We start from the raw sequence: 25,658 nt of genomic DNA on the forward strand, positions 1-25,658 counted from the left end.
AGAAATATCAGTTTAAAAACTGCTGTCCCATTGCTGATCTTGTCCTGACATAAATATTTTCTTAATTTCAATATTTATATACTCTTAATTCTGTTAGGTTTTAAACATTTTATGTAAAATGAATACAAATCGATCAATACAAATTGACCATCTGCAGGACATGTTAAGTAAAGGGACTGGTGGATTTTCCCAGCTGTTTTATTCCCTCATCAACTATCATCAGCTGGACAAAAAATATTCACTAGTCTCTTGATACTAAGTCAAAATGCTCTTTGGGTTTGTAAATTGTTTTACGTGGGGTCCATGAGGTGACAGACATTGGGGATGATGATTATAGGGTGAAGAAATAGGAAACCCTCCCACTGCACTACTATTCCCCCAATAACTGTTGGACTACTAACAGCTAACGGGAACACGGAGTGGTTCTGAGGTATGAAAGGAATTTCCCTCCTGCTTCACAGCATACCCTCTCATTCACTCATAGCATCCGATTGAGGAACTTTTGAATTTAGGCCAGTTTAAAAATTTGGTCTCTCCCACAACTCACAGACTTTATGGGAAGGGGCATGTCCATAGCAAACAGTAGTCAATAAATGTTGGGCTAATTCAAGACAGAATGTTTGACAAAGTGTGTCAAGTTGTATCTACAATTAAAAATATCTCAGGATAAGAGAGAAAAACTTTAACTTGAAACAGCTAATGACCACTTAAAGTGCCTCAGGTGTGGGAAAGGGAACAAATAAGGGCTATGGCCTTCAGAAAAAAAGATAGGAAGGGCATTTTTGGAATAATTAACCAAGTAAGAAAAGATTCCTAAAATAATTTCTGCATCTACAATTCTTTGACAGTTGAAATGCAATCAATCAAGAGTTGAGGACATAGTTTTCAGTGGAAGGGAATAATCAAAATCATTCTAGCTTAAATGCACCATTATCATGCAGTTAATTACAAAATATAGAATCCTGCACAATCCAAATTAAAGATAGCAAGAACAACAGATGCACATTTGTAGATAAAGCAGCTGGCTTGTTTTCTTTTTTGTCTCTTGATGGTAAATTAATTCAAGTAGTAAACAAATAAAATATATGATAAAGCAAATGACAGGGACACTTTTTTCATGCAGGATATCCTAGGTGAAATCACCAAGATGATCTGGTAATGATTTTCGACCAAAATCAGTGTGACTTTGGCCAATCTCTGCCGATCAGCCCTATCTATGCCATGAAATGGCTGTTGTGGGAAAAAAGTAAAAGGAACACTATGTATACTGTGCCTTAAACTTCTGAATAAAAGATGAAATGTACATCTAAATCAAATGAACAAATATGGGCTACCCCATGTAGCTACAAAGAGAATTAAGGCTATATAGTGTTAATTGAAAAGCAAGATCATTTATCACTAGTTTTCATTATTAAATGTACTAATAAAGGAATTATTCTGGGAGTTCCCAAACTAAATATACTAAGACCTCATGATGCATGTGCATCATCCTGTTCTCAAGTTGATGAGATAAGTTGACAATCCACCTTTCAACTTTCAAATCCAGTTAAAAAATTCCTGATGAAATAATTAATTCCCTGTATTTACTGTAAGATCAAACCTTACTTTCACTGATTACAGCCTTCCCTGTCTTCCCCTGAAATGCCCCACCCTCAGATGTTTCTGGAAATTGAAGGTACACTAGGAATACTATCGAACTACAGGTGAAGAGGTTTGTTATGAGAAATAGTCATCTTTAACATGAGAAAAAAAATTAAGAAAGTCATGGTATTTAATTCTCAGACACTTTCAATGTCAAATGTTCAATATATAAACTTACTTATTTAAGGTGACTATAAAAAGTAATTGTAGTAATTAAACTTTGAGATCTTCATTTACATCTTAACAAAAAAAATATTTTAAACACCTATTTGCACAACATTGTTTTACTATTCATTTCATTCTACTTACTGTGGCTGTTTCATTTTATACTTCCAATCAATCATCTTCAATTTTTAACTATGAACATTTTCTTGTGAAAATAACTATCAAAATCTGTGTTACTAAACAGATATACTAGAGACCATTTTAAGGCAAACAAGATTACAAAATATTCTTTATTACTAAGAATAAAACTCAATAAAAGTTAATAAAATTCAATGCCTGATCATATGCATGCTTACTCATAAATACTGTCATTTGATAATTACTAGTTAAATATACAAATGATTGCAGCATCATAACAATATACATTGCTAATATTGTATATTTACAATGATAGCTCCTAATACTTCGATAATTCAAAAAATAATTTTTCAGATAAAGTTACATTCTTTTCATGTTAGGAATGAACAGTAATGCTTCAAAATAAGACCCAGACCATAAATCCCTAACTGATTATGTTCACATAAAAAACAAATAAGACAAATTGTGATTAGTATAGATAGGTTGCCAACCCCTCAGGAAAACTGAATGTCTGCATATCTGAATATTGGGCAGTTACCCTGGTTCACACAAATAAAAAGTTTAATAACAACAATATAGGCAGTAATTACTTTACAAATCCAGGTAGTATGCTGATAATCTTACAAATATTAAAGAGACAATTTATGAACATTCCTCAATCCAATTTCTCAGAGATGCCACATTGGCACTACTGTATATGCAAATCTTTCCTCTTTCATTTGGAACTGTACTATGAATTCACTTCTGCTTATCCCATTAATAACCTACTGAAATAACTGTCAGAATATATATATTCCCCTGGATACCATACAAGTGTCTCCACTTCAAGAACTGACCCATGTCAAATGTGTAAGTCTTCCATATGAGATGTTTGATGCACTTGTTTGGACTGACAAAAAACCTGGCTTTTCTCTGGTGGCATGCCTATCTTTTCTTTTTCTAACTCAGCAATTTCATCTTAACACAGATGAGCTATAATTCATCTTAACTGTTAAAAAAGAAAGAAGCAAATATAAAGTCAGTTTATCAAACAGGCTTGATTTTACTAACATGATTAAATTAACCATAGTTAGTTTTATGATTTGGACAAACTGATAAAAAATTCTTAATTTATAGTGCAGGTTTTTAATATCTTGGCAGTTCTATAAGACGGGAGAACAGGGAAGATTTACCTTGTTTTGCTAATGCATTTGAATGAAACCAATGAGATTCTCCTCTATAATATTATAAATTAATTCTTTAAATAACAGATTTTCAGTAAGTTAAGTTAAAAATCTGAAATCTAACAAAAATCTGTTTCAACATGAAATAATCCCTCAAAATACAGAAGGCAGCTTCTCAGATATACTCAAGTCCTAAATTAATCATTTTATTTTTGGTTTCCATTCTGGTCACCTTCAAAAGATTATTTTAAGAAAACAATATTTTAAATCAGTTTGCTTTTTCTCTTATTTCTTTTTTGGCATAATAACTTCAATGAAAGCATAAACTAGTAAATACAAAATGTATTAAAATGTACATAACAAATACTTAAAAAAACAATTTAGCTGTTATAAGCTACCACACACAATTAAATACAAGCTGTACAATACAATGCACATTCAGATATACATCTATATTTGCTTTCAAATGTCTATAACTTAATTTTCCATTCACAAATAAAATGCAAAGCCTCTCTCTCTCTTTATATATACATATATTTTTATATCACTATGTACACAATATACTGTGTTTTGGCAAGATCATACAAAACACAAAATTAATATAGATAAGAATTAGTATAGTAAATACTAATTGAATGGCAATACCATTTAAACCATATGAAAAGGACCCACAACGGTTCACACTTACTTTCTAATTCTTAACTCATTCATTATAATACTGACTGTACATTTCATAACATAAAATACTCAGTGTTATCATACAGGTTCCATTAAAATAATAACTAAAAATTCAGGCTGAATACAGTACAACAATGTTAACACTGGAAAGTTTTTTTTAATGCTGTTGCATTAGAACTTCAAATCCATCAAAACAGTCAGCAATTTCCAACAGCAAAAACACCAATAGGGAACAGTATAGTTACACTGAAGAAAATTATTATAAAGATCCCATCCCATGGTTCACAGTTCTTGTAAGAATTTATAGTGGGAAATTTTGAACATTTTGAATAAACATTCTGAAAAAAGAATACAAAGCTTTAGAGCAGCCACAGTAATTCAAATTTGTAGTATGTCATAAAAACAATAGACTGTATTATAAAAGCCTTTACCCATTATAAAAAAAAATACTTTCAAAACCAAAACACTTTTGATTAATGACAGCATTGACCTACTGTTCAGTATTATTCACACTGTATTTTTGATTAATTTTTAATTAAAAACACAATATGAATAATACTGAACATTATTAAACTTTAATTAAACTTTGAAAATATAAGAGTTAAGGAGGCTTACAAAACATTGTTCACCCACATGGGATACACAAATGTTCCTGTATCCACTGTGTCTTCACAGTAGAAATTAGATTTTATATAGCAAAAGCATATAATTTCCTAACTTTTGTATGTATGAAAAACAGCAAGGAAAGATACATCTGAGTAGAAAAACAGCAAGGGAGGCTATTAACTCCTTTGCCCAGTCATTTTCACACTCAAATTGCTTCTTTTCAGGTGTTCGTAATGGAAAGATGCTGTATTTGAAAAGGAAACCAGCCTCTGTGGAAAGGATTAAGAATCTCATTTCCTAATAGAAGCCTAATCCCAATGCTACTGGAAGATTCATAATAATTTAATGCGACATTAATTGGAGCTTTGCAGAACAGAAGCCAATGCCTCTAAGGACTGCTACTGTTGATTGATCTCTGTGGGTCACAGTAACTTAATCTGCTCTTAGCTTCCTTTGGGCTCTACAGTGGTTCAGCTTCCCGTTTTATTATGCCATTTTGGAGGCAATGATAGATATTTAGGCCAGCTCATTTTCAGCAATGTAGCACAAAATTACATTTTGTGCCTAGGCTCCCAATTCACTAATCCATCAATTATTTCATGGCTAATAGGTAAATATGTTACCTTAGACTTTCATTTAAAAACATGTATTTATGAAATGGTTTATGTAGGATTAAATTCAAATAAATTTACATTTACTTTCTCAGTATATCAGCTCAAATACCTGCTTCTATTAACCAATATACTATCCAATCTCTGAGCAGTATAAATTGTGTTCATATTTACAGGTTCAAGAGCTGTGGAATTCTAAGGACTGGTACTCTAGGGTGTGCCAAACAGTAACAATTGGTCTGTTTGGTTAAATTTGTTTTAAGTAGTAACTTAAATTGCTGAACTGAAAAAGTAATTTGATAAATTCAGTATTCTTGAAAAATGATGTTTTGAAGATATTTTTGTACCAATTAAAATACCATTAGACTGCTTTCTTTTCTAAAATGAATTCTGGCAGCAGACCTCTCATGAAATATTAAGACCTTTTGTTAATTAGCTAAACATAGAAAACATTGCAAAACTTTGTAAGAGTATTACTGATGGAAATTTAGATTACTTTTAAAAGTGTGCTTTTAGAGAAATTAATGCAGTTTTATTTACATTTCAATGACAAAGCAAACTACGAAAATATACCCCTACTGTTCAATTTTAACAGAATGGGCTTAAATCGCCAGTAGGAACATATGACTTTGGCACTTCCAAAATCTGGATACTTGGGTCTTTCTCCCCCCCCTCCAAGATAACTTGTTTATCTTTAGACAGAAATTAGCCTATTTCCTGTAGTACAATACAGTAAGTGACCTATGATTTATTAATGTAGACATGTCATAAAATCTATATTTAACATGCCAGCTACAGTTCAATGTGATATTGCAGCTTAGAGAAACTTGCAAATATTTTACTGCATTATACTGAGCTGGCTGCACAATTTCTTGAATGTATCATTTCTTTACCTTAGCAAAAATCATAGCAAAACTCAATATGCTCTAATAGCTCTCAGAACAGTGTTTTGCAGTCCTGAAGTTTTCCATGCTTAATTCACTTGCTCAGTTTTTGATTCTTCCAATTTATGAAATGTAGGTAGGATGATGCAGTATTAATTAGTAATATACTAAATCTGCTTGTTGTTTTAAAAATTAACTTATACATTTATCACAAACATCAAAATATGTTCTCATTTCTGGCAGTTTTGGTTTCTTCGGTGGGAGGGTTTTTTAGCTGCTATTCTTAAGTAACTTATTTTGTTTAAAACTTGTATGAACCTAAACACTGTAAGGCTTAATAATATTCATGTGAATGGCACAAGTACTGTTTCAAGAAACAAGTATACAGTATATTGCAAGAATGAGGGTGGGGGGAGAAGTGCTGTAGCTATACTGAAATCTTAAAAAGAGTAAACCATTCATAGCTACATACCAATACTCAAATCTTAATATAAAAAAGATACCATAAATGTAGAAGGTGTGACTGAAGTCAGAAGTTTCTCCAGAAGATTGTTAAAATATCACATTAAAAGAGACAAAGAACTTCAAGAAAACGTCTTAAGAAAAGCAAGCTGTGATACAACAAGCATTTGTTAAGAAAAGCTCAGAAGTGCATTAGTTCTGGTGAGAGATATAGGAGCAACAGCTCTTACGAGATGTAGAGCCCATTCTGTAACTATGAGCTGTCCATATACTGTCATAGTCAGAGTCTTCAGAGAAGTCGGAAGGCTCCAAACGAGAAAGGCTACTGCGACGACCCAAGGAATCTAGACTGGATTGGTCATCATCAGCCAAGACGTGATTATGCATCAGGTCAGTGCCTTGCCATGCTAAGGATGTATGGGTGAAATGAAAGGGAGGATGGAGACAGGCATAGGTGTGATGAGGAGGAGGACATACAGGATAAGCCACAACCAAAACAGATGAAAATAAAAGCAAAAGGTGATGGGAAGAAAAGGAAAAGAGAAAATATTGTTAAAAAAGCACCAAATCTTTTAAATCTCTATTTTGGTTGGGTTTTATCTACAAAATATATTTGGCACATACATTTAAAGACGAAAAAAGGGAACTCTCTGAATTTGACTCTCTTGCTTAGAATGTGCATTTGCTTTCATGTTGCTTTTAATGTTCTAAGAAACCATGACTTTAACATGAAGGGTTTTTTTTTAAGTGGTGGAAACTATTACATTAAGAATTTTTTTTAAAAAAGTCTTTTGAATCGATTCTTAAAGTTGGGCTAGATGATATTTCCAGAAGAAAAAAAAATCTGCTCAAGAATGCTGTATGCATTTTCCCCAACTTGCAACTTCAGATGCAATACATTTGGAGAATGTGCAGATTGAACAAAAATATACTATCTAGCCATATTTAGTACATTTAGTACATTTTCCCTTTAAATGCCAATTTTGATCATAGCTTTCTTCATACACCTGTATCTGGAATGATTCCCTGGGGGGACTGGAAGAATGTCCTTATGGAGAAGGAAATTAATGACTAGGAATTGTTAGCATTTTGCCATCCTACACAAAATTCCTATCAGAAATTACTATCATGAGTAACTTATTTTTATAGAAATATTCCAGACCAGAAGCATGGGAGAAAAAATTTAACTGGTCCAGGAACTTTTAATTTAAAAAAGAGAATGTGCAAACATGAGAGAAACAATTCTCAAACTGAAAAATGCCAAGAGAAACTGAAAACTATTTATGCAAGTAGCTAATACTAATCAGCTTGATTTATTGAAAGTAAAGACATAAGACACTTGAGCCCAATTTGCATATACACTCAGTGTCCAAAACAGTTATACCCAGGCATTATCCACACAGTTGCAGCCTTTTAGTGACACTGATATGAATTCCCCAACAAAGAAGGTTTGCAGTAGTTAAAACTCTAAGTCATATGGGGAGATGTGCTCACTAATAGCTTACCGCATAGAATTGCCTCATTCTCCTTAGGCTCTCAAGTCAGCTTTCCATAAGCGGCACATGTGAACAGGGCCATTTGAGACTGTCCTAAATGTCCCTTTCACTTCTATAGAAGATGGAGTTGGGCATAGGTGAAACAAAACCAGACAATTCACTGTGATATTTAGGACAAGCTACCACTAAGTTTAATGGAACTGGATTTTCTTACTGCTTTTCCAATCCTTTCAAAATTATATAAAGGCCTTTTTACATGATAATAGACTTATAGGCCTATAACTGAGATCCTGAAATCTTCTGTTCTATGAAAACACATTGTCCACATATAATAAAGGAAAAAGACCATTCTGTTTCAGGAGAAAGAATATGGATATTGGCTACATACCCTATTTCCTTATAAAGTGAAATACATCAAAATCAAGACGTGCAGGGCAGATTTATAGAAGGCAAAGAAACAAAGAACAGGAAAGCTGAAAACAATTCATAAAACAAGTAATAAGGTAGCCCCTACTGACTAGTTATACTTGGATGGATACCATCATGGTAGTCTAGGACTTTAGGCTTTTGGTTCTGAGATATTCAAAGCCACCTCAGAAGAAGGCAATGCACAACACTACTGTTGCCAGAAACAATTACATGGATGAATACGGTATGTCCATGTAATCGTAAGGAGTTGAGCTACACCTGCCCTCTATAGCTCTCCTGTATTGGAGTTCCAAAGCACAGGATACAAATAGATAATTAACATAAAAATCTTAAATATATAATAAACTAATCAAAGCACTTTAATCCAAAAAATGTAACATTTCTTTAAAAATAAGAGTGAGACCACTGTCGTGTGCAATCATATTCTATTGATAATTTTAATTGCAATGAATGGCATATTTCCCATGCAAAAGTATTTCTTTTGTCCCATCAAAAAGGTGAAACACAGGAAAGATTACTGTATATGTGGACTGTGTTCAAAGAAGCAGAATATTCTCATCTTGTGAAAAGGCCCCTAGAAATACAGTTATATGCAGAGGTTTAGGCATCATACTCAAATTGTATGACTCCTTAAAGCTGACACAACTCTCCATGGAACAAAATTAATAATCTCTGCAAATTTGAATGTATATTTGCTATTCAAAATAGAACAGTGAATATGACAGGTACAGAAAAGTTTGGATGTCTTTCCAGACATTTTTGTATTCCAAATATTTCTGGTAGCCTGATGTAATATGTACAGTGATAGCTCAGCACTCGACTGCTTCAAAACTTGTTGAATTTGGTATTTGATGCGTTTTGAAGCAGAAAACTTGTCCTGGCACTCATCTTTCTCCCAGTAGTCGACACGCAAGGAAGAACTTGCTGACATCAGCTGCCTCGTGACCAACTATTTCTTCTAAATTGTGGGTCACATGGTAAGTCACATGGTAAGTGGCTTTTCAGTAGTCGTTGCTTTTAGTATTCATCACATCTTTCAGAACAAATTATCGACGAGTACCAAGGTACCAATGTATAGTGTTTAATAAGTAAAAATAGGTTGGATATAATTTAGCAAGACAATGCACCAAAACATACTGTTAGTCCTTAAAGGTAGGCCCGGCCAAGAAACAGGCATTGCAGGAATTACATAACGCTGCTTATTATTGTAAAGGACATAATCCTGAAAGCCAGCCAGAATTTCTTTCTGCCTTTTGTACCAAGCAGACTCAAGATAGGGTTGAGAGTTTCCTTCCCAAGCCACCTCCTTTTCCAGGGTTCAGTTTTGTCTTATTTTTCCTTAACTGCTCCTGCATGTCTTCTTCAAGGTTATCTATGCATTCATCTACACCAAATCAACCAAGAAGCAGTCACAGGAAAGGAAGATAAATATTTATATACAGTAGTATGCCTTTAGTGAACATCTTTGGGCAAATCTCAAACATGCAATCCATGTAAGAGACCTAAGAACATTTTTGAGCTAGAGAAGTTATGAAAGGAGCAGTGAGAAGAAAGTCTTAAAGCATGAACAGAGAGATTATTAGCTGACTATACACATTTGAAAACTGACAGGAAGAGTGTACCATGTTTTGCATTTGCCATATTCACTTTTTTCATTCTGAATTAATAAGCAAGTACCCATAAATAGTACAGATACATTCAATTTCACAGAAAGATGTCATTTACTTCTCACAGTAGAGAGTTACATGCATCAATTTCTGCTCCATTGGGGATTCAGCGAATTGTAGTTTCACCAGGTTACCTAAACTTTTGCATACAACTTTGTTGTCAAGTTAGAACAGACATTTAAACACGAAATAGATGAAAGGAAAGGAAAGCCAGCTGCTATTACTTTTCTCCAAATCTCCTCTCTCACAAGTTATTTTTCAAATAATGTTTCTCCATATGAAAATTTTAAAGTATCTTCTGTCCTATTTCTTATGGTTCCTCCTGTTATGCTAAAGTTGCATTTCCCAGCAGCACCTCTAAAATAACAAAAGAATGGTGCTACTAGCAGAATTGCCAGATCTGCACTATGGGAACAGGCAGAATGTGAACATAGAGGTAGAGAGACACTAAAGGACACTGAAACATGATCTAATTTCCTGGACTCATAATGAATTTATTTACAATGTCTAATCTCTTAAAATACTGTTAATATTTAGGAATTATTAGATACAAACCAGGCAACCTTCCCAAAGTACAAGGCCAACTCCACTTGCTTTTGTGAAGTTCTGTTAAATTGTATGGGGATAGATTTTAAAAATAATAATTTAAATAAAATCAGCAACCTTGAAAAAAGAAGCCGTGCAACAAATTACTATTATCATTTTCCATTGCAGAGAAACACAAATGAAAGCAGTAGATTTTTTGATGTATGCAATGAAATTTCTTGCACTATGTATACTTATAAAATATACATAGAAAGGGGGAAACAGCAAAAAGCATTTTGCACTAGTTTTGTGTCTTGGTAAGGACACATTTGCATGAACTAAAAAGAATATGCTCACATAAGACTTCTCTCACCTTATACATATTGGTATATAAAAATATATTTAAATGACAAGCACCAACTTAGCACAGTTGTACCATTTGAAGCATTACCAATTCATCCTGTCCCACTTAGTTCAGTCATCTATAGAATCCTAATAACTTTCAGTTAATTGTAGGGTTAGTATCAAATTAAATAACAATGTCTGGTTTACAAGGGAATTATAAAAAGGCCCGTACAAAAAGACATAAAAACATCAGTGACAATTTTATAGCAATAAGTACCAATCATGCGTACCTATGGTTCCATAACAATACAAAACATTTTATTAAGGTTCTAGCAAAAAAAAACAACCCTCTCAGTAAAGCAAAAGTAATTCTAGAATAATTAACCCTATTATTAAAATTCAATTCACAGGATACACAAAAGAACTTTAACTGATGTTCTAAAAAACAGAGACAGTTTGTTAACTGTCAAATATTAGCACACAAATTATTGTCTACAATGCATATTGTCCAAAATCTAACCAAAATAAGCATTAGGGAGATTTACTGGACAAAAAATACCCATCAGTGTCTATGCTGATTTCTTCCTGTACAGACCGACTTTTGACTATTCTGAAGAAAAAAATAGCCTTAACTGTTGACTACTTTCATCATTAATGGCAAAACTGTGCAAACTGATTCAAATCAAGAAGAGTATTCCTTAAGTACATGTTACGCATGCGGGCAGATTGTCTGATTAGGTGCAATGCTTTACTTACAGCAGAGGATCTCCACCACTGCAGCCTTGTTTAAGATTAAAATAACCTGGGTTCCCAAGACACAGTGAAAGTTGAGCATCTGAGTAACTGAAAATAGCAGCTTTGCTCAATATACAAAATGTTAAAAAAATATAGAATAAAAAGGTACTATTAATAACTATAATAAAAGCCATTTTTGATATAGATGGATTTTTCTATCATATGTCTCATTACCATTTTTGATAGAAACAACCACTGTAAGCCAGATTTTGGGGAACCCTGACTTACCATGAATGAGCCGAGTGTTAATTAATACAGTTGTTCACTCTCACCTGGCTGCCCCTACTAGTTTGAGCAGATAAAAAAAAATAAAAAATTGTTTGTTTAGCACAAAGCTTAGAGTTAAGACTTCTTAAAAAAATAAATAAAAGGCTGCACTGGTGGCAGATGAATCCTTAGAAGACAATTAGAGACATATCTGTTATTCCTCCTTTCTTATACAAACATAACCACAAGAACACATTCACTAATGCAATGCAGAAAGAGCTTTATCCAAATTGTTGGTTCAGCATTGCTAAGTGTAATGTTAAAACAACAAGCAGGAAGTGGGAGGGGGGCTCCTTGACCCTCCAGAGTGATATCAAAACTATGTAACTTGAAGTCTGCTTTTCTGCCATTAAGCATGTTAACTAAACCTTGAACCTTGTGCTGTTGTTTATACAAATCATAATTGTATGCTAGGGGTTGTTAACAGTTTAGAAATTCTAAGCTTGCAGAAAATGTAAAAAAATCCAAGCCACATTTTCAAATTAGATAATAAAATTAAAGCATTTTTGAAATGTTCAGCAGGAAGACACTGGCTCACAGCTCATACATAGTAAGCCGACATTTCCCAGAATAGTGGTCTATCGTTCTTAAAGCAGAACTTTAAAAAACAACTTTTGGTTGTAAACCATATCAAACATTTAATATTTACTATTATAAGAGAGATTTGACTTAAGTAAATTAAAAATAACCAAATCAGTCAAGCAAGATTTATTCACTATGTATACTATTTGAAATCTTGCACGTGCCTAGCTAAGCAGCAACATGGCCAATTTTGAAAAACTAAGCAAGGCCATATCCAGTTAGTAGCTGGATGAAAAAACAGGAAAGACCCTAAAAGTAAAAAGTAAAATCCTGTAAGAAGGCAAAGGAAATCACTTTTGCATTACTGTTAAGAAAATTACATGGATAAGTCTAAGATTTGAGTTTCATTCAAAGGAGACTACCTTTACTTAAATCTTGCTATAGTAAACATATATTTAGGGTTGGCAACTTCTGTGACGACATGGATATCATCCATGTTTGCTACTGTTAAATTAAGAATACATAATTATTATACACAGACATTAAATTAGAACAGAAATGTTCAGGGTGATGATTCTCACTTTACAGTAAAAAAAAAAGACATATGTTCTCAGTAGAAACATTATCCATGTAGTATCGGGAGCTCTATTCATTTTCTGTGGGAGTGACCTCTTTTTAGTCCGGAGGAATTGCTCAATGTATTCCATGATGCAGTAGAGAGGTGAAAGAATGTCCTAGAAAAGCCTTCCCCCAATCTGTTGTCCTCCAAATTTACTGGATTCAGTTCCCACTGCTAAAGCAGTGTCACTAACCATACTGCACAAACATTCATTCAACAAATCTGGAGAACACTAGATTGGAAGAAAATGCTTGTGAAACGCTGTCATTGCACAAGAACATGGTCTGAACTCTGGCTCATAGGATAAAGGGAAAGGCATGATGTTGACAGTGGCATTCATTCAGCTGTCTCACAATAAAAATGGTGGTGTTTGTGAGCCGATGAAGAAAATGCATACCTACCTTTTTGACTGTCAAGTAAAGAATGCCTCCAATTCTAAACCAAAAAGAAACTATGCCTTAGGTATTAAAATGTTTGCAAGAACATTTTTTAAAAATTAAAAAAGTAAACAACAAAGCCTAATGATCTTTCAGTAAGTACAACTGAAAGGCTTAATGAGATGGTGAATGCACTAAAATGAACATCTAAAACTAAATTGTTAGCATGTATTATTCAAGAAATTCAATAAGACATCATAGCAGTGTTGCCAACACATACATTTCTTATTGCTAAATCTGGGAATCAGAAAAGCACTTCTAAAGGATCAAAGAATCAGTGAACATTGCAAATGCACATATGCCCAAGTTCCTAATGAATTTATGTACTATTTTCATCACTTACATCTCACTTTTCAGACCATACAAACCAATGACATGAATAAAATTTTTTTTAGCAATTACTTGCTAGATGGCTAAAATCATACTTTACATTTTTCTATTCATAATTTTTTAAAAAAAACTTACTTGAGTTTAATGTTTGACGTGTTTTGGCACTTGTGCAATAAGCTTCAATGACTTTTAGAATCTGAGCATCTTCTTCTAAAGCAGCTGTACCTATAAAATACCCAAAAGATATTAATTTAACAATACAATTATGCTGTATACTGACACTCTATGTTTAACAACCATAATTGGGGATAGCCACTCTAGTACTAAGTGATGCGGTCAATGAGTGAAACATCATGTGATCCCAATTCACAATTTTAATGCTGGCTTCTCCACTGACTCTGCTTGTCAGAAGTTGGCTGTGAAATGAGCAAATGGCAATAACGTGATTGCAGGATGCTGCAATAATCACAAAGGCCCACTAGTAACAAAGGGCCCAAATTGCATGACCTCAGGGATGCTGCAATAGTTGTTAAGTGCAAGGATCAGTTATAAAGTTACTTTTTCACTGCCATCATAACTTTGAATGCTTTCTAAACAGGGCAGCTGATTACAAGGAGTACTTGTAATTGTAGGTGTTTCTGAAGTGTCTTATTACAGTAATATGATGATAGGATTTTAGATTTGGCAATAGTACCTTTCTAGATCTTGAGATAGTAAACCGTTTTATAACTGCTTAATAGGTGAAGATATGAATTATCAATCTGCTGACATACATAGTTCAAGACAACCAGAAAATAAATTAGGGAAGTTCAAATATCTATTGCTTCTCATTTTTTCAAATTGGAAAACTATGATTTAAGTTTTTGGGGAAAATGATATTAAATTAAAATGCTATGTTATTCATTTTATTTTATTAAGTAATAACCATAAGACTCTTGGTAGTATAAATCATACACTGCAGAAAAGATTTTTAAAAATCCAGAGTAAAAGATAATCAGAAGTCAAATTACAATTGGCATACAATCTAAAAACAGAACACCTCACACAAAGAAAATTAAAATAATATCATCTTAACTAAGTTTAGGACCACTTAGGAAGAGCAGTCTTAAACAGCTTCTGAAAAGCTGTAGGAACTGGGACAAGTCAAATTCCATAGTTTGGGCCCATTGAGGAAAAAACATTCTTTAACTTCTGTCTTACTAATTTCATGGAAGCTAGGAATCCACAAATACAAATCTCATCTAGGGATTTGTACCTTAGGCTGATGCTAGCTGAAAAAGCCTATTCTGAAGTATTTCAACATTAAGTCAGATAGTGATTTACCATTTGTAAACAGCACTGTAAATTGTTCCTGGAATCTTATTGGTGATCAGTCCAAGACACATATCACAAGTCTAATGTACTCCTCAAAGCCATTGCCATTTGCAGGCAGACTGCTGCATTTTGTACTAAATGCAGCCCAGACTCACGAAGAACCTCTCCCAGTGGTTTTATTAATAAGATGAGGGGACAGAACTGAATTTTGTAATTGTGCTGCAAAGACACAGGCAGTGTTTTCTTGAGATTTTACAGTAATTTTAAAATACATTTAACTCTATTTTCAGAACTATGCAGCAACCTTCTCTTCTAATCTTTCTCAACTCTCTCCTCTTTAGTTTTAATTGGTATTTTAAAAAATTGATCCTTTTCCCAACCGTGCTTTTTCCAAAAGGGTTAAATAAAATCAAACTATTCATTTTAGATATTTTGTATGGCATCAAATCTATTCCTATAATAACGAATAAAGCTTTTTAGAAGCTTTATTTGTTATTATAGGATACATAGTCGTATTACAAAACTTAATAAAACAAATAATTCAAATGCATTAGATTACCATGATGTATAGCGCACAAAAAAGAACTTCAGTTTTGTCTCATCCCTCCAGAATATACTTACTTTTTCTCAGAGCAAATTCTTCTTCTGATGGTTTCCGTTCTGGTTTTCGCTTAGGCAACAGTTTTTTCATGGTTTTAGGGCTTTTGCTGAGATCCTGTTTGGATTTTTTTAAAATAGTATATAATGTACATAACTGACATTTATTTGTAAAAGTTCAAAACGTTAAGACATGTCAATGAAACAATGATTTATTATTATAAATTCTGCTTTTCAATCTATGTCCTATAAACTCATTACAAGGTGTGTGTGTGTGTGTGTGTGTGTGTGTGTGTTCAGTAGTTAACAAAAACAGACACATATGTAAGGAAACTCTTAAACAGAAGCTGAAAATAGCAGTTTGTCAAAGGGAAAATAAATTTATTTACAGTCCAAGACCAGCCATATAATAAGTATCACAAATAAAAAAATTACAGAAGCCAGAAACAGTAAAAACACTACCCAGAGTCAGTAGGTGAGTTTGGCAAATTTGCTTAATAAATAAATAAATAATATAAAAAAGTTATGGAAGAAGCCTAAAACAGTTTGGAGAGGAGGAAACCAAATGACCTCTGTAGGCTATAGCTACTGAAAGACATTTTGCAGCTTTCCTGGAGGTACATGGAAATTGATTACACAAAGGTAAATAGTACCCAAAGGTGATCCTAAGAATGAATAAATGTTCTGACATCTGGTATTATGAAATCTGTCTGCCTTTGAATGTACAATGGGCAGTTAACAATATATGTAATACTGATTCCACTTCTGCTTCAGAACATATGCAAGTTTTCATAAGGGAGGCCGATGCAGATGTGGCAAAAAAAGTATTGGTACACATCCACTTTTCCCTAAACAATCCCAATTTGCCATGAAGTAAATTGAAATTGACTTAAGTAAGTGGTATCCAACTTTATTTTATGGTCCATACAGCAGACATTTTCCTTGTGATGTATAACTTAATATATTCTTGTAAAGAATAAAAAATAAAGGACTGCAGCTAATTTTACTGGACATAGCCACAAGAAGAAAACTAACCCCAGATTCTACAAAATGACAATATGAATGGGAGAGAAAGAAACAAGGAAAACCTCTGAAGAAATCCTGGCTGACTTCCAAAATCAAAGTACAACACCAAAGGTACAACAATATCAAGCCATGCCATCCATCACTGTCTGCCTGGAAGTGGTCTCCATGGTAAAAGATGCAAGCAGACCACATTTCTGAAAACTAGACTTGAGTTTGCTAAAATACATATTCACAAGTCTCAATCCTTCTGGGAGAATATCTTTTGGACAAATGAAAACAAAAGCAGAGCTTTTTTGTTAAGTCACACTACTCTATGTTCACAGAAGAAAAAAAATAATACTTTTTTAAAAAAGAACACCCTCCCTATACGACCTTTACTGGAGCCACGGAAGAGATTATGGGGTTTCTCTCTGCCTCCTGCACTGGGTATCTTGAATCTGTGCAAGGCACAATGAAATCAGATTATCAAGGCATTCTGGAGTGAAATATAATGCCTAGTCTTAGAAACCTTTGTCTCAATCACAAGTCATGGGTTCTGCAACAGGATAGTGACCCAAAACATATATTTAATTGAACCCAAGAATAGCTGAAAAGCAAACAACAGACTTTTCTGAAGTACTTGCTATGAGTCCTGACCTGTAATAAAACATATATGGAAGAGCTGAAACTGAAGAGTTGGGAGAAAGAACCCCTCAAAGCTAACACAACTGAAACAGTTTGCTCAAAAAAAGTGTGACAAATTGCCAATTAAGAAGTGAAGTCTTATTCAGGAAGTACTTGATTGCAGTTACTGCCTCAAAAAGATATGCCACAAAATACTGTATTAGATTAGTGGACATGGCCACACCTTTATATTTGTCCATTGTCGCATACTGAGTACCTGAGACATGATTAGCATGTCAACTAGAGCCAGGGAGTAAACTTTCATTTGTAAGTCATATATGTTGAAAATGTATCAAGTGATAGTCTAGGAAGAGGGGGACATTTCACTGTAATGAACAAGAACAATTCTAGTCCTATCAGTTTGAATGTCTTAATCCCAAGCCCACTGTTTAAAACCAGCTAAAGCTTTAGTAAATATGAGGAGAGTTACTGCCAGAATAAGAAAGATATACTATGCCAGACCATGATTAGTTTATCTCTTCAGGGAGGAGACAAGACAATCTAGTATACTAAGATAGATCAAGAAAGTTGAAGTGTTTGCCTCCATCATAATTCAAGATGTTTTAGATGAGCTCCAAAGAAAATACAGCTCAATTCTAACCATATGAAAGCATTAAGAGACCCATTTGACAGCTTTTAAGAATTTTGGTTGGATGAAGCTTGAGGTACCCTTGTGGATGCAAAACTGAATATGATATAGCATCAAACTCAAAACTTTAGTTTTAAATAATTTAACTGCTGCTAGGACATAGCTATAACCATATAGACTTCATTATTGCATGTACATTTCTTACTAAAAACATAAAACACCAATGATTCTCTGCTGATCACACTATTCTTAGGAGCATGGCATTCAGAATGAAAATTCTGTCAAAATCATACCCAGCTCTTCATAATTATACCTGACTTGATGTTGGATGACGGCTAGTTCAAACATTTTGTAAAGTTGCAAAGAATGTACATGGACAGAATTAAAAACAAGCAATGGGATATTCATTCTCACCTCTTTATAACAGAGCGCTGCTGAAGGCCTTAATGGAGGTGCAGGTCGTAAACAGCTCAAACTCCATGGCTTAGGAGTTTTAGGCGGCTCTAGTGGTCCCCAGTTTATAGTGGTATGAGGTGTCCCATGATGTGAAGGGTGTGGAAGGGTATGATAGACAGGAGTCATCGGCATTTGCTTGCTATCTGCATGCTTGCTAGAAGGTGTTACAGGATGAGATGGAAGCTGCCATTTGAACAACAGAGTCAGAAAGGACCAAAAAATGAATACAATGAATATCATCTGATTATGGATTTTGGCACTGTTCCAATAAACAATTACTCTGCTTTATTTATGCTAAACTAGTAAGTAAAAGGTAAAGGACGCCCTGTGCATTTTACTCCGCTAATTGTTGCTGACTATAGGGAGTGGTGCTCATCTCTATTTCAAGGCCATTCTGCGATCAGTGGCCAACATGACATCACAGAGCGCTGTTACCTTCCCACCAAAGTGATACCTATTTATCTACTCGCGTTTGTATGCTGTTGAACTGTTAGGTAGACAGGAGCTAGGGCGAGGATGGGAGCTCACCTCGTCATGTGGAACTCGGATCTTGAACCCAGACTGCCGGCTTTTCAGCTGACAAGCCCTGTGTCTTAACCACTAAGTTATCATGCCACCCTGCTAAACTAGTTATTAATATTAAATATGCAGCTGGAACATTCAATTGCTATATGTACTGGAATTTATGTTTCCTTCAACTCTGTTGCATACAAATACTAACACGTTAACTTAATAATACAAATGAGTCAGTATATTGACCCATGTATACATTATTGGAACTTTGTAGATCAAGCAAATAATATATTTCCTTTCCATGTGAGTATTACTAGGTTCACAAAATGATAAAGTTAATAAGGAAAATAACCATGCATTTTTTTCCTGGGCCTGGATGTCTGAAGATACCAGTAAAGCAACAAGAGATTCGGTTACATCTGACACAATCCTTTCTTACATAAATAATTCACAATCAAAAATCATTTCACCAATTATTTATTCAATTTAAAATTCTACCGCTAAAAGCTCACTAATTTTTTATCACTGCAATTTAATTATCAGCATGTGTCAAGCTATAGTTTTAGTTATAATATAAATATGTTTTCTTCAGTAGCTCCTTCATAATGGGTTGGGCCTCTTTAATTTATAAGTAGTGGACTAAAGGCAGAGGTCCTCTTACCGTATGAGAAGGAACAGAATGTGGTTTAATTGCAGGAGTTCCAACAGTTGTTACTTTGGTTTGTTTCTGCAGATGATCTACCCATTCATGCAAATCTTGTTGATTATTACAAGATACCAATATCCGCTCTATCATATTGCCTAGAACCAAATAGAACATGCTGAACAAAAAAAGTAAAATAAATAACTACCATTTAAAAGTGTATAATGCTGAATTGTATAAATTATAGCAAATACCCATCTATCTTAATTCTTTTATACCTATGCAATACATTAAGTGTCTTCTCCACATTATAGTACAAGAATTTGTTATAACCATAGTACCAAATTTATGTTCCTGCTTCCAAGAACTCTGAATATATGTAATATCTGGCTTTAAGATTTGTCAGAAGGTTGAAAGTGCAAATTGATGCCTGGAACATATATCTTTGATGGGGATTGCCTTATTGACAACCACTTGATCTTTAAGATGATGGCCATTTCTTATATTCACCAGTACATCTTGGAAAAATAGTAGTTGCTCAATTTGGCAATCTGCAGAAAACTGACTAGTTGCCAGTATATTTCCAAATACAGGTCAAAGTTTTTTATTCTAAAGTCCTGAAAAACTCAAAACAATACTTACTCCTATAATGCATGATCAACTGAGAAAGTTATGTTCCAAAGGCTACTGTTAGGCCATTAATGATTTGAGAAGAGTATTTTCTACAATGCTCTAATTTCTTCAATGTTTTTATAATGTATCTTTCTCTAAGTCTACTAATTAAGTGGAGTTTATTCTAGCTGTTGATAATGTAGTTTTATTGGTTTTAGATTAGTTTACACTTTTTTCTAGGATACTATTTAGTTGTAATGAAGCCTATCTTTAATTCATTTAAATTAAATAATTTTTAAGTGGGATGATGCAAAACTAAAGAGAGTGCTTATACTATCTTGCTGCTGACTTGGCAGACTTCCAACAGCCTTTCTTCTGCCTGCATAAACTGTCCAGTTACAACACCCATGTACACCAGCCTGTCAGACCAGTAGACATGCTTCCTGCAGATTATGGAATTGGAAAATTGGAAAAAACCAAGATGGAGAATGCTAGTTTAGAAAATGAGTAGGTGCCAATTCTGGTAACATTGTTTGCTGCATATTCACAAAAAAGCCCAGAATGAAAAAAACATTACCTGATATTTCAAATGCATTTCTGTGATTTTCACTATCTTCTAGTTTTGTGATGGTCATCCCTGTTAATGGAAGCTTTCCCTAAAAGCAAATGTACCATTATTATTTCAATTAATTCATCAAATATTATTGAATAATAAAACATACAATGGAAATGTTATCATAACTGAAATTAAGACATATACATTCTGATACTAAAGAAAGTTCTAGATGCCTAGACCTGATGTTTTACTTATATATTTATTTATCTAAAAACCCTTTACTTGCAAAAATGCAATAGCAGGATCTTCGTTAAATGATACAAATGGTTCTACAGTTGGAAATAATAGTTTAAGTCCACATATAATTATATCTGAGTTATGTCCATTGAGGTAAATCTTAAGTCACAAGAGCAAAATTCACATGTAGTTTAAGTGTTCCTTCCTCTTCCCTGCTCCACCCTCATTCCCATGAACTGTCCCACACATGGCTGAAATCTGTTCTGAAAAAAATCAAGAGAGATCTAAAGCAGGGCTTTTCAAACGGTGGTACACGTACCACCTATGGTACTTTGGCATGTGGCAGATGGTACACGACCGTCCTAGAGAAGTGTAGCAGGGTAGGGAAATGAGCTGAAGTGACCCAAGCCTGAGGGAGAGGCAGCTGGAGCTGCAGGACTGTCGGGGTTCAGCAGAAGCCCCAGGAGCACCGGCAGGGCTCCAGCTGATTGGCGCTTCCGGAAGCAGCACAGAGCTGGAGGTGAACTGAAGAAAAAAAAGGGGGGGAGAGGAGAGGATATAAAAGAAGGTGGTTTTGGCAGAAAAGGGGAAAAAAAGACAACAGGGAAAGAGAAGAGGACGGAGAAGAAGCTGTGGAAGGAGAGCTCAGTAGGCAAGGAGGAAACAGGGACAGGGAAGAAGAAGCAGCTGTTGCTGGAAGAAAAGGTCCCCTGGTTCATTTTCTCCAGCCAGGAGAATGCAATCAGCGCTGATGAAATGAAAAGCCAGGAGACGAGCATGTCGGAAAGGAGGTGGGTTTATTTCGGAAGCCAGTGGGTTCCTGATCAGCTGGCAGCTTGAATGGATTATCATAAGGATTTTTATACAGTTTTTACAGCATTTTGTAATTCAGAGGCTCGGTTTGTGTGCTTTGGTTATTGGAATATTTTAGTCTGTTTCACAAAGGCTAGCAATGAGTCCACAGTGTTGGCTTCCGTAGGTTTAATTCCTTTAAGTTTAAACAAATGTAATCAGTTTTACCCCCTTATCTTGAATCTGTCTATGGCTTTTAGCAAGTTTTCTTTGTAGGTAAACAGGCTTAATTTAAGGTTATCGCTTTTTGCAACTGCGGAGCCTTTGCTACATTGTTTAAACTGAGACACGCCTGAAGCAGCTTAAAGAAGAAAAAAAAAACAGAGTTTAGTGTTTCTTTATTCTGGGAGGCTTTTGTGAGCCTTTCTTGCTTTGTGCTTGATTCCTGTGTCTTTAAAGGTATAAGGAAGGGACTGGGGGGGTGCATTCTTACTACACTGTGGAAGAGAGCTCAGAAGGCAGAGAGGAAGAAGAGGAGAGGGAGAGAGGAAGAAGGGCCAACCAGCTAGCTCAGGGGTCTACAAACTTAGCAACTTTAAGACCTGTGGACTTCAACTCCCAGAATTTCTCAACCAGCCATGATGGCTGAGAAATTCTGGGAGTTGAAGTCCACGAGTCTTAAAAGTGCCAAGTTTGAAGACCCCTGAGCTAGCTAGTAGTGGTGCATATTAATAACATGGATAAATTCATCATACATTTGTCAGTGCAAAGGGAAAGTGATTCAGCAAAAGAACAGCAACCGAAGATTTTAAAACCGGTACTTTTTTACTTTTTTCTACAGTTTGTAACATTTTATTAGATTATAGAATAAAATACAAAAATACAAAAGCAAATATTAGGATACAGTGGGGAGGAAAAAAGGGAAAAAAGTGAGGGGGAGAAGGGAAAAAGAACAGACTTCCTCTGTTGCAGTAGAAGGAAGCATTAATATTGAACCTCAACTTTTTACTTTTCCATAATATTATAAACTAGCCATTTCTATAACAACAAATTAATCTAATCAGTAAAACCCCAAAGCCCCCCCCTTTTTTTAGTCATCAAGTTTTTGATACCTTGCTAAGCACTGGTGGTACTCAAATATTGTCATGTCCTAAAAGTGGTACAATCTGTGAAAAGGTTGAAAAGCCCTGATCTAAAGAATGCGTGGAGAGGAGAAAACTAATAGTGTCCTGACTCCCAATTAATGGATACAACTGGTAGCTTATTGAAAATTACATCACCATTATCTTGGTCGATTTCATCTCATCCCCCATCCTCTTTAAGCATAACTATGCCTGCAATTCAATTTAATTCATGGTTGGTTTTTCTCTAAGTAATAGAAGTGTATATATTGGGATAAGCAGCAGAGAGATGGTCAGAAGAGCCAAGGTGAGGGCGGGGAATAGTTTCCATTCTTGATGTTAGAATAAGCAAAATGTATTCCCACCTTTGGTTGCAAAAGTATGTGTGAGTTGGAACTAATATTTCTAACACCTTGTTCTTGAGCACAAGTTCTCCTTAGGGCTGTGTCCTAAGTCTGCTGTTGTTCACCCTGCTGATCCATGACTGTTGTGCAAGGTTTGCTATCAACCATATTGTGAAGTATGCAGATGATGCAATAGTGGGCCTTATTCAGGATGATAATGAGGGTGATTACTGGGAGGAGGTAGAGGGTTTGATGAACTACTATAACAACAGCCTGCTTTTAATGTAGGAAAAACATGAGAGATCAATATTGATTTCAGAAAAAGTAGGCACAGCCATACACCTCTGTGTATTAACGATTCAACTGTGGAGGGGTTAGTAATATCAAGTTTCTGGGTGTGCAACTGATGAGGTTAGCTTGGTCACTCAACAGTGAGACACTGGTGAAGTGGGCACAGCAGCCCCTGCATTTTCTACATCATATGAGAAGAGCACATCTTCTTTCCCCTGTCCTTACCACTTTCTATAGAGTGATAATTGTCATATTGTATTACTGTATGGTTTGGAAGTATTATTGTTTCAGACAGGAAGGTTATGCAAAGAGTGGTGCGGACGGCAGAAAAGATTATTGAAAGTTCATTTCCTTCTATCCAGGACGTAGTATATAAGTGCTGCTTGACCAGGGTCCACAGTATTGTCGGGGATGCTACACATTCTCTCCCTGACTCTTCGTTACCTTCTGGGAAGAGGCTTCATTGTATCCGAAGCAGAACAACTAGATTCTGTAATAGCTTTGTACCATATAGTATCAACCTTGTTAACTTTCAAGATTTTTTTTCTGCTATGTATTCAAAATGGACTGTGATTAATATATATATATGTATATATATATTAAGGTTAGCTGTGTTAGCTGTGTTAATATATATATGTATATATATATTAAGGTTAGCTGTGTTAGGACCCTCTTCAAGAGAGTGAGCTCTCACTGCAGTTCCATTAGAGCTCACATAGACGAAAGGAACCACCTCTTCCGGGTATTCAAATTTAATGGTTACCCGACAAAATTTGTTAGACGACACAGTAGACCACCTGAGTCCCTAAGGAACCCGGGTACGGAGGACCCCACCCCCAAGACGACACTGGTTACCCTCCCCTATATCTGTAATGTCTCTGAGGCCACTGCCAGGCTTCTGGCTCCCTACAATNATTGGATGGAACTCTTGGTACCAGGGTATACCGAAAACCTACCTGTACTGACAGAGTTCTCCATTACAGGAGCAACCATCCAGTGGCCCATAAGGTTAGCTGTGTTAGGACCCTCTTCAAGAGAGTGAGCTCTCACTGCAGTTCCATTAGAGCTCGCATAGACGAAAGGAACCACCTCTTCCGGGTATTCAAATTTAATAGTTACCCGACAAAATTTGTTAGACGACACAGTAGACCACCTGAGTCCCTAAGGAACCCGGGTACGGAGAACCCCACCCCCAAGACGACACTGGTTACCCTCCCCTATATCTGTAATGTCTCTGAGGCCACTGCCAGGCTTCTGGCTCCCTACAATGTGAAAGTAGCTCATAGGCCCACCCGGACGCTGTGTGCTACCATTATGCGCCCGAAAGACCCTCTCCCCAATATGGAGAAATCATCGATCATCTACAGGGTTAATTGCAAGGACTGTTCTAATAATTATATTGGGGAGACTTCAAAAAGATTGGGAACTAGAATCCAAGAACATAGATTGGCGATAAGAAGGGGTGAGTAGTACTCCCAACTGTGGACACATATGGCAGAAACTGGACACCGTTTCAACTTCGAGGAAGCACAAGTCCTAGCCAGCGACAATACAAAGAGTGGACGCCTCCTTAAGGAGGCATGGCTGTCCAATGAATAGTCTATTAACCGGCATATTGATCTCTGCCCGGCACACCTGACTTTAAGAACCTGGTGTACAGAAAACCCCCCATCCCATCGCAAACAACTCACGAAGCTACTGAACGCACCATTGGAGAAAACCATCAAAAGAGTCTTGCCCCCTGACCACCATCTGCAGGTAACGGACGTTCAAGGGAAGCAGGAGCCCTGTGTAAGAGACTCCTTACTCCCCGGGATGGATAAACGACCTCAAAGACCAAGATCAGAAAGAATTGCGGATGAGGTGGAAGAAACGGCTTGTGCTGAGGAAACTGGCATACACCCCCAGAAACAGCAAAAAATCCAGAGGCCAGCCAATAGGAGAATTGAAGATACCCACAGCGAAACAAGAAGGGAGAAAATCATAACCCCCGATCACTGTATTAACAGCTTGGTTAGAATTGGTCGGGAGGTGAATGGAAGGAGGGGGAGGATTGATTCTCCTTCCCTCACTTCTAACAACAAGGAGGATGGGAGAAAGCGGATTGGAGCTACGATCACTCGG

General features: G+C 35.5%; 1 protein-coding gene across 1 annotated transcript in view; it reads right to left on the bottom strand.

Annotated features, from left to right (window-relative positions):
• Positions 1-25,658, bottom strand: part of ARHGEF7 (Rho guanine nucleotide exchange factor 7) — an 87,024-nt gene that overhangs the window by 12,548 nt on the left and 48,818 nt on the right. Inside the window, exons 14-19 of the mRNA XM_015811818.1 lie at positions 20,771-20,849; positions 19,600-19,739; positions 18,384-18,608; positions 15,716-15,809; positions 13,916-14,005; positions 6,579-6,755 (exon numbers count right to left, since the gene is read on the bottom strand). Of these exons, the coding sequence (XP_015667304.1) occupies positions 6,579-6,755; positions 13,916-14,005; positions 15,716-15,809; positions 18,384-18,608; positions 19,600-19,739; positions 20,771-20,849 (805 nt within the window). The remainder of the gene's footprint in view (positions 1-6,578; positions 6,756-13,915; positions 14,006-15,715; positions 15,810-18,383; positions 18,609-19,599; positions 19,740-20,770; positions 20,850-25,658) is intronic.

The sequence above is a fragment of the Protobothrops mucrosquamatus genome, unplaced genomic scaffold, assembly GCF_001527695.2.
Source record: "Protobothrops mucrosquamatus isolate PMUCROS unplaced genomic scaffold, P.Mucros_1.0 scaffold51, whole genome shotgun sequence".
In the NCBI taxonomy this organism is placed as follows: domain Eukaryota; kingdom Metazoa; phylum Chordata; class Lepidosauria; order Squamata; family Viperidae; genus Protobothrops; species Protobothrops mucrosquamatus.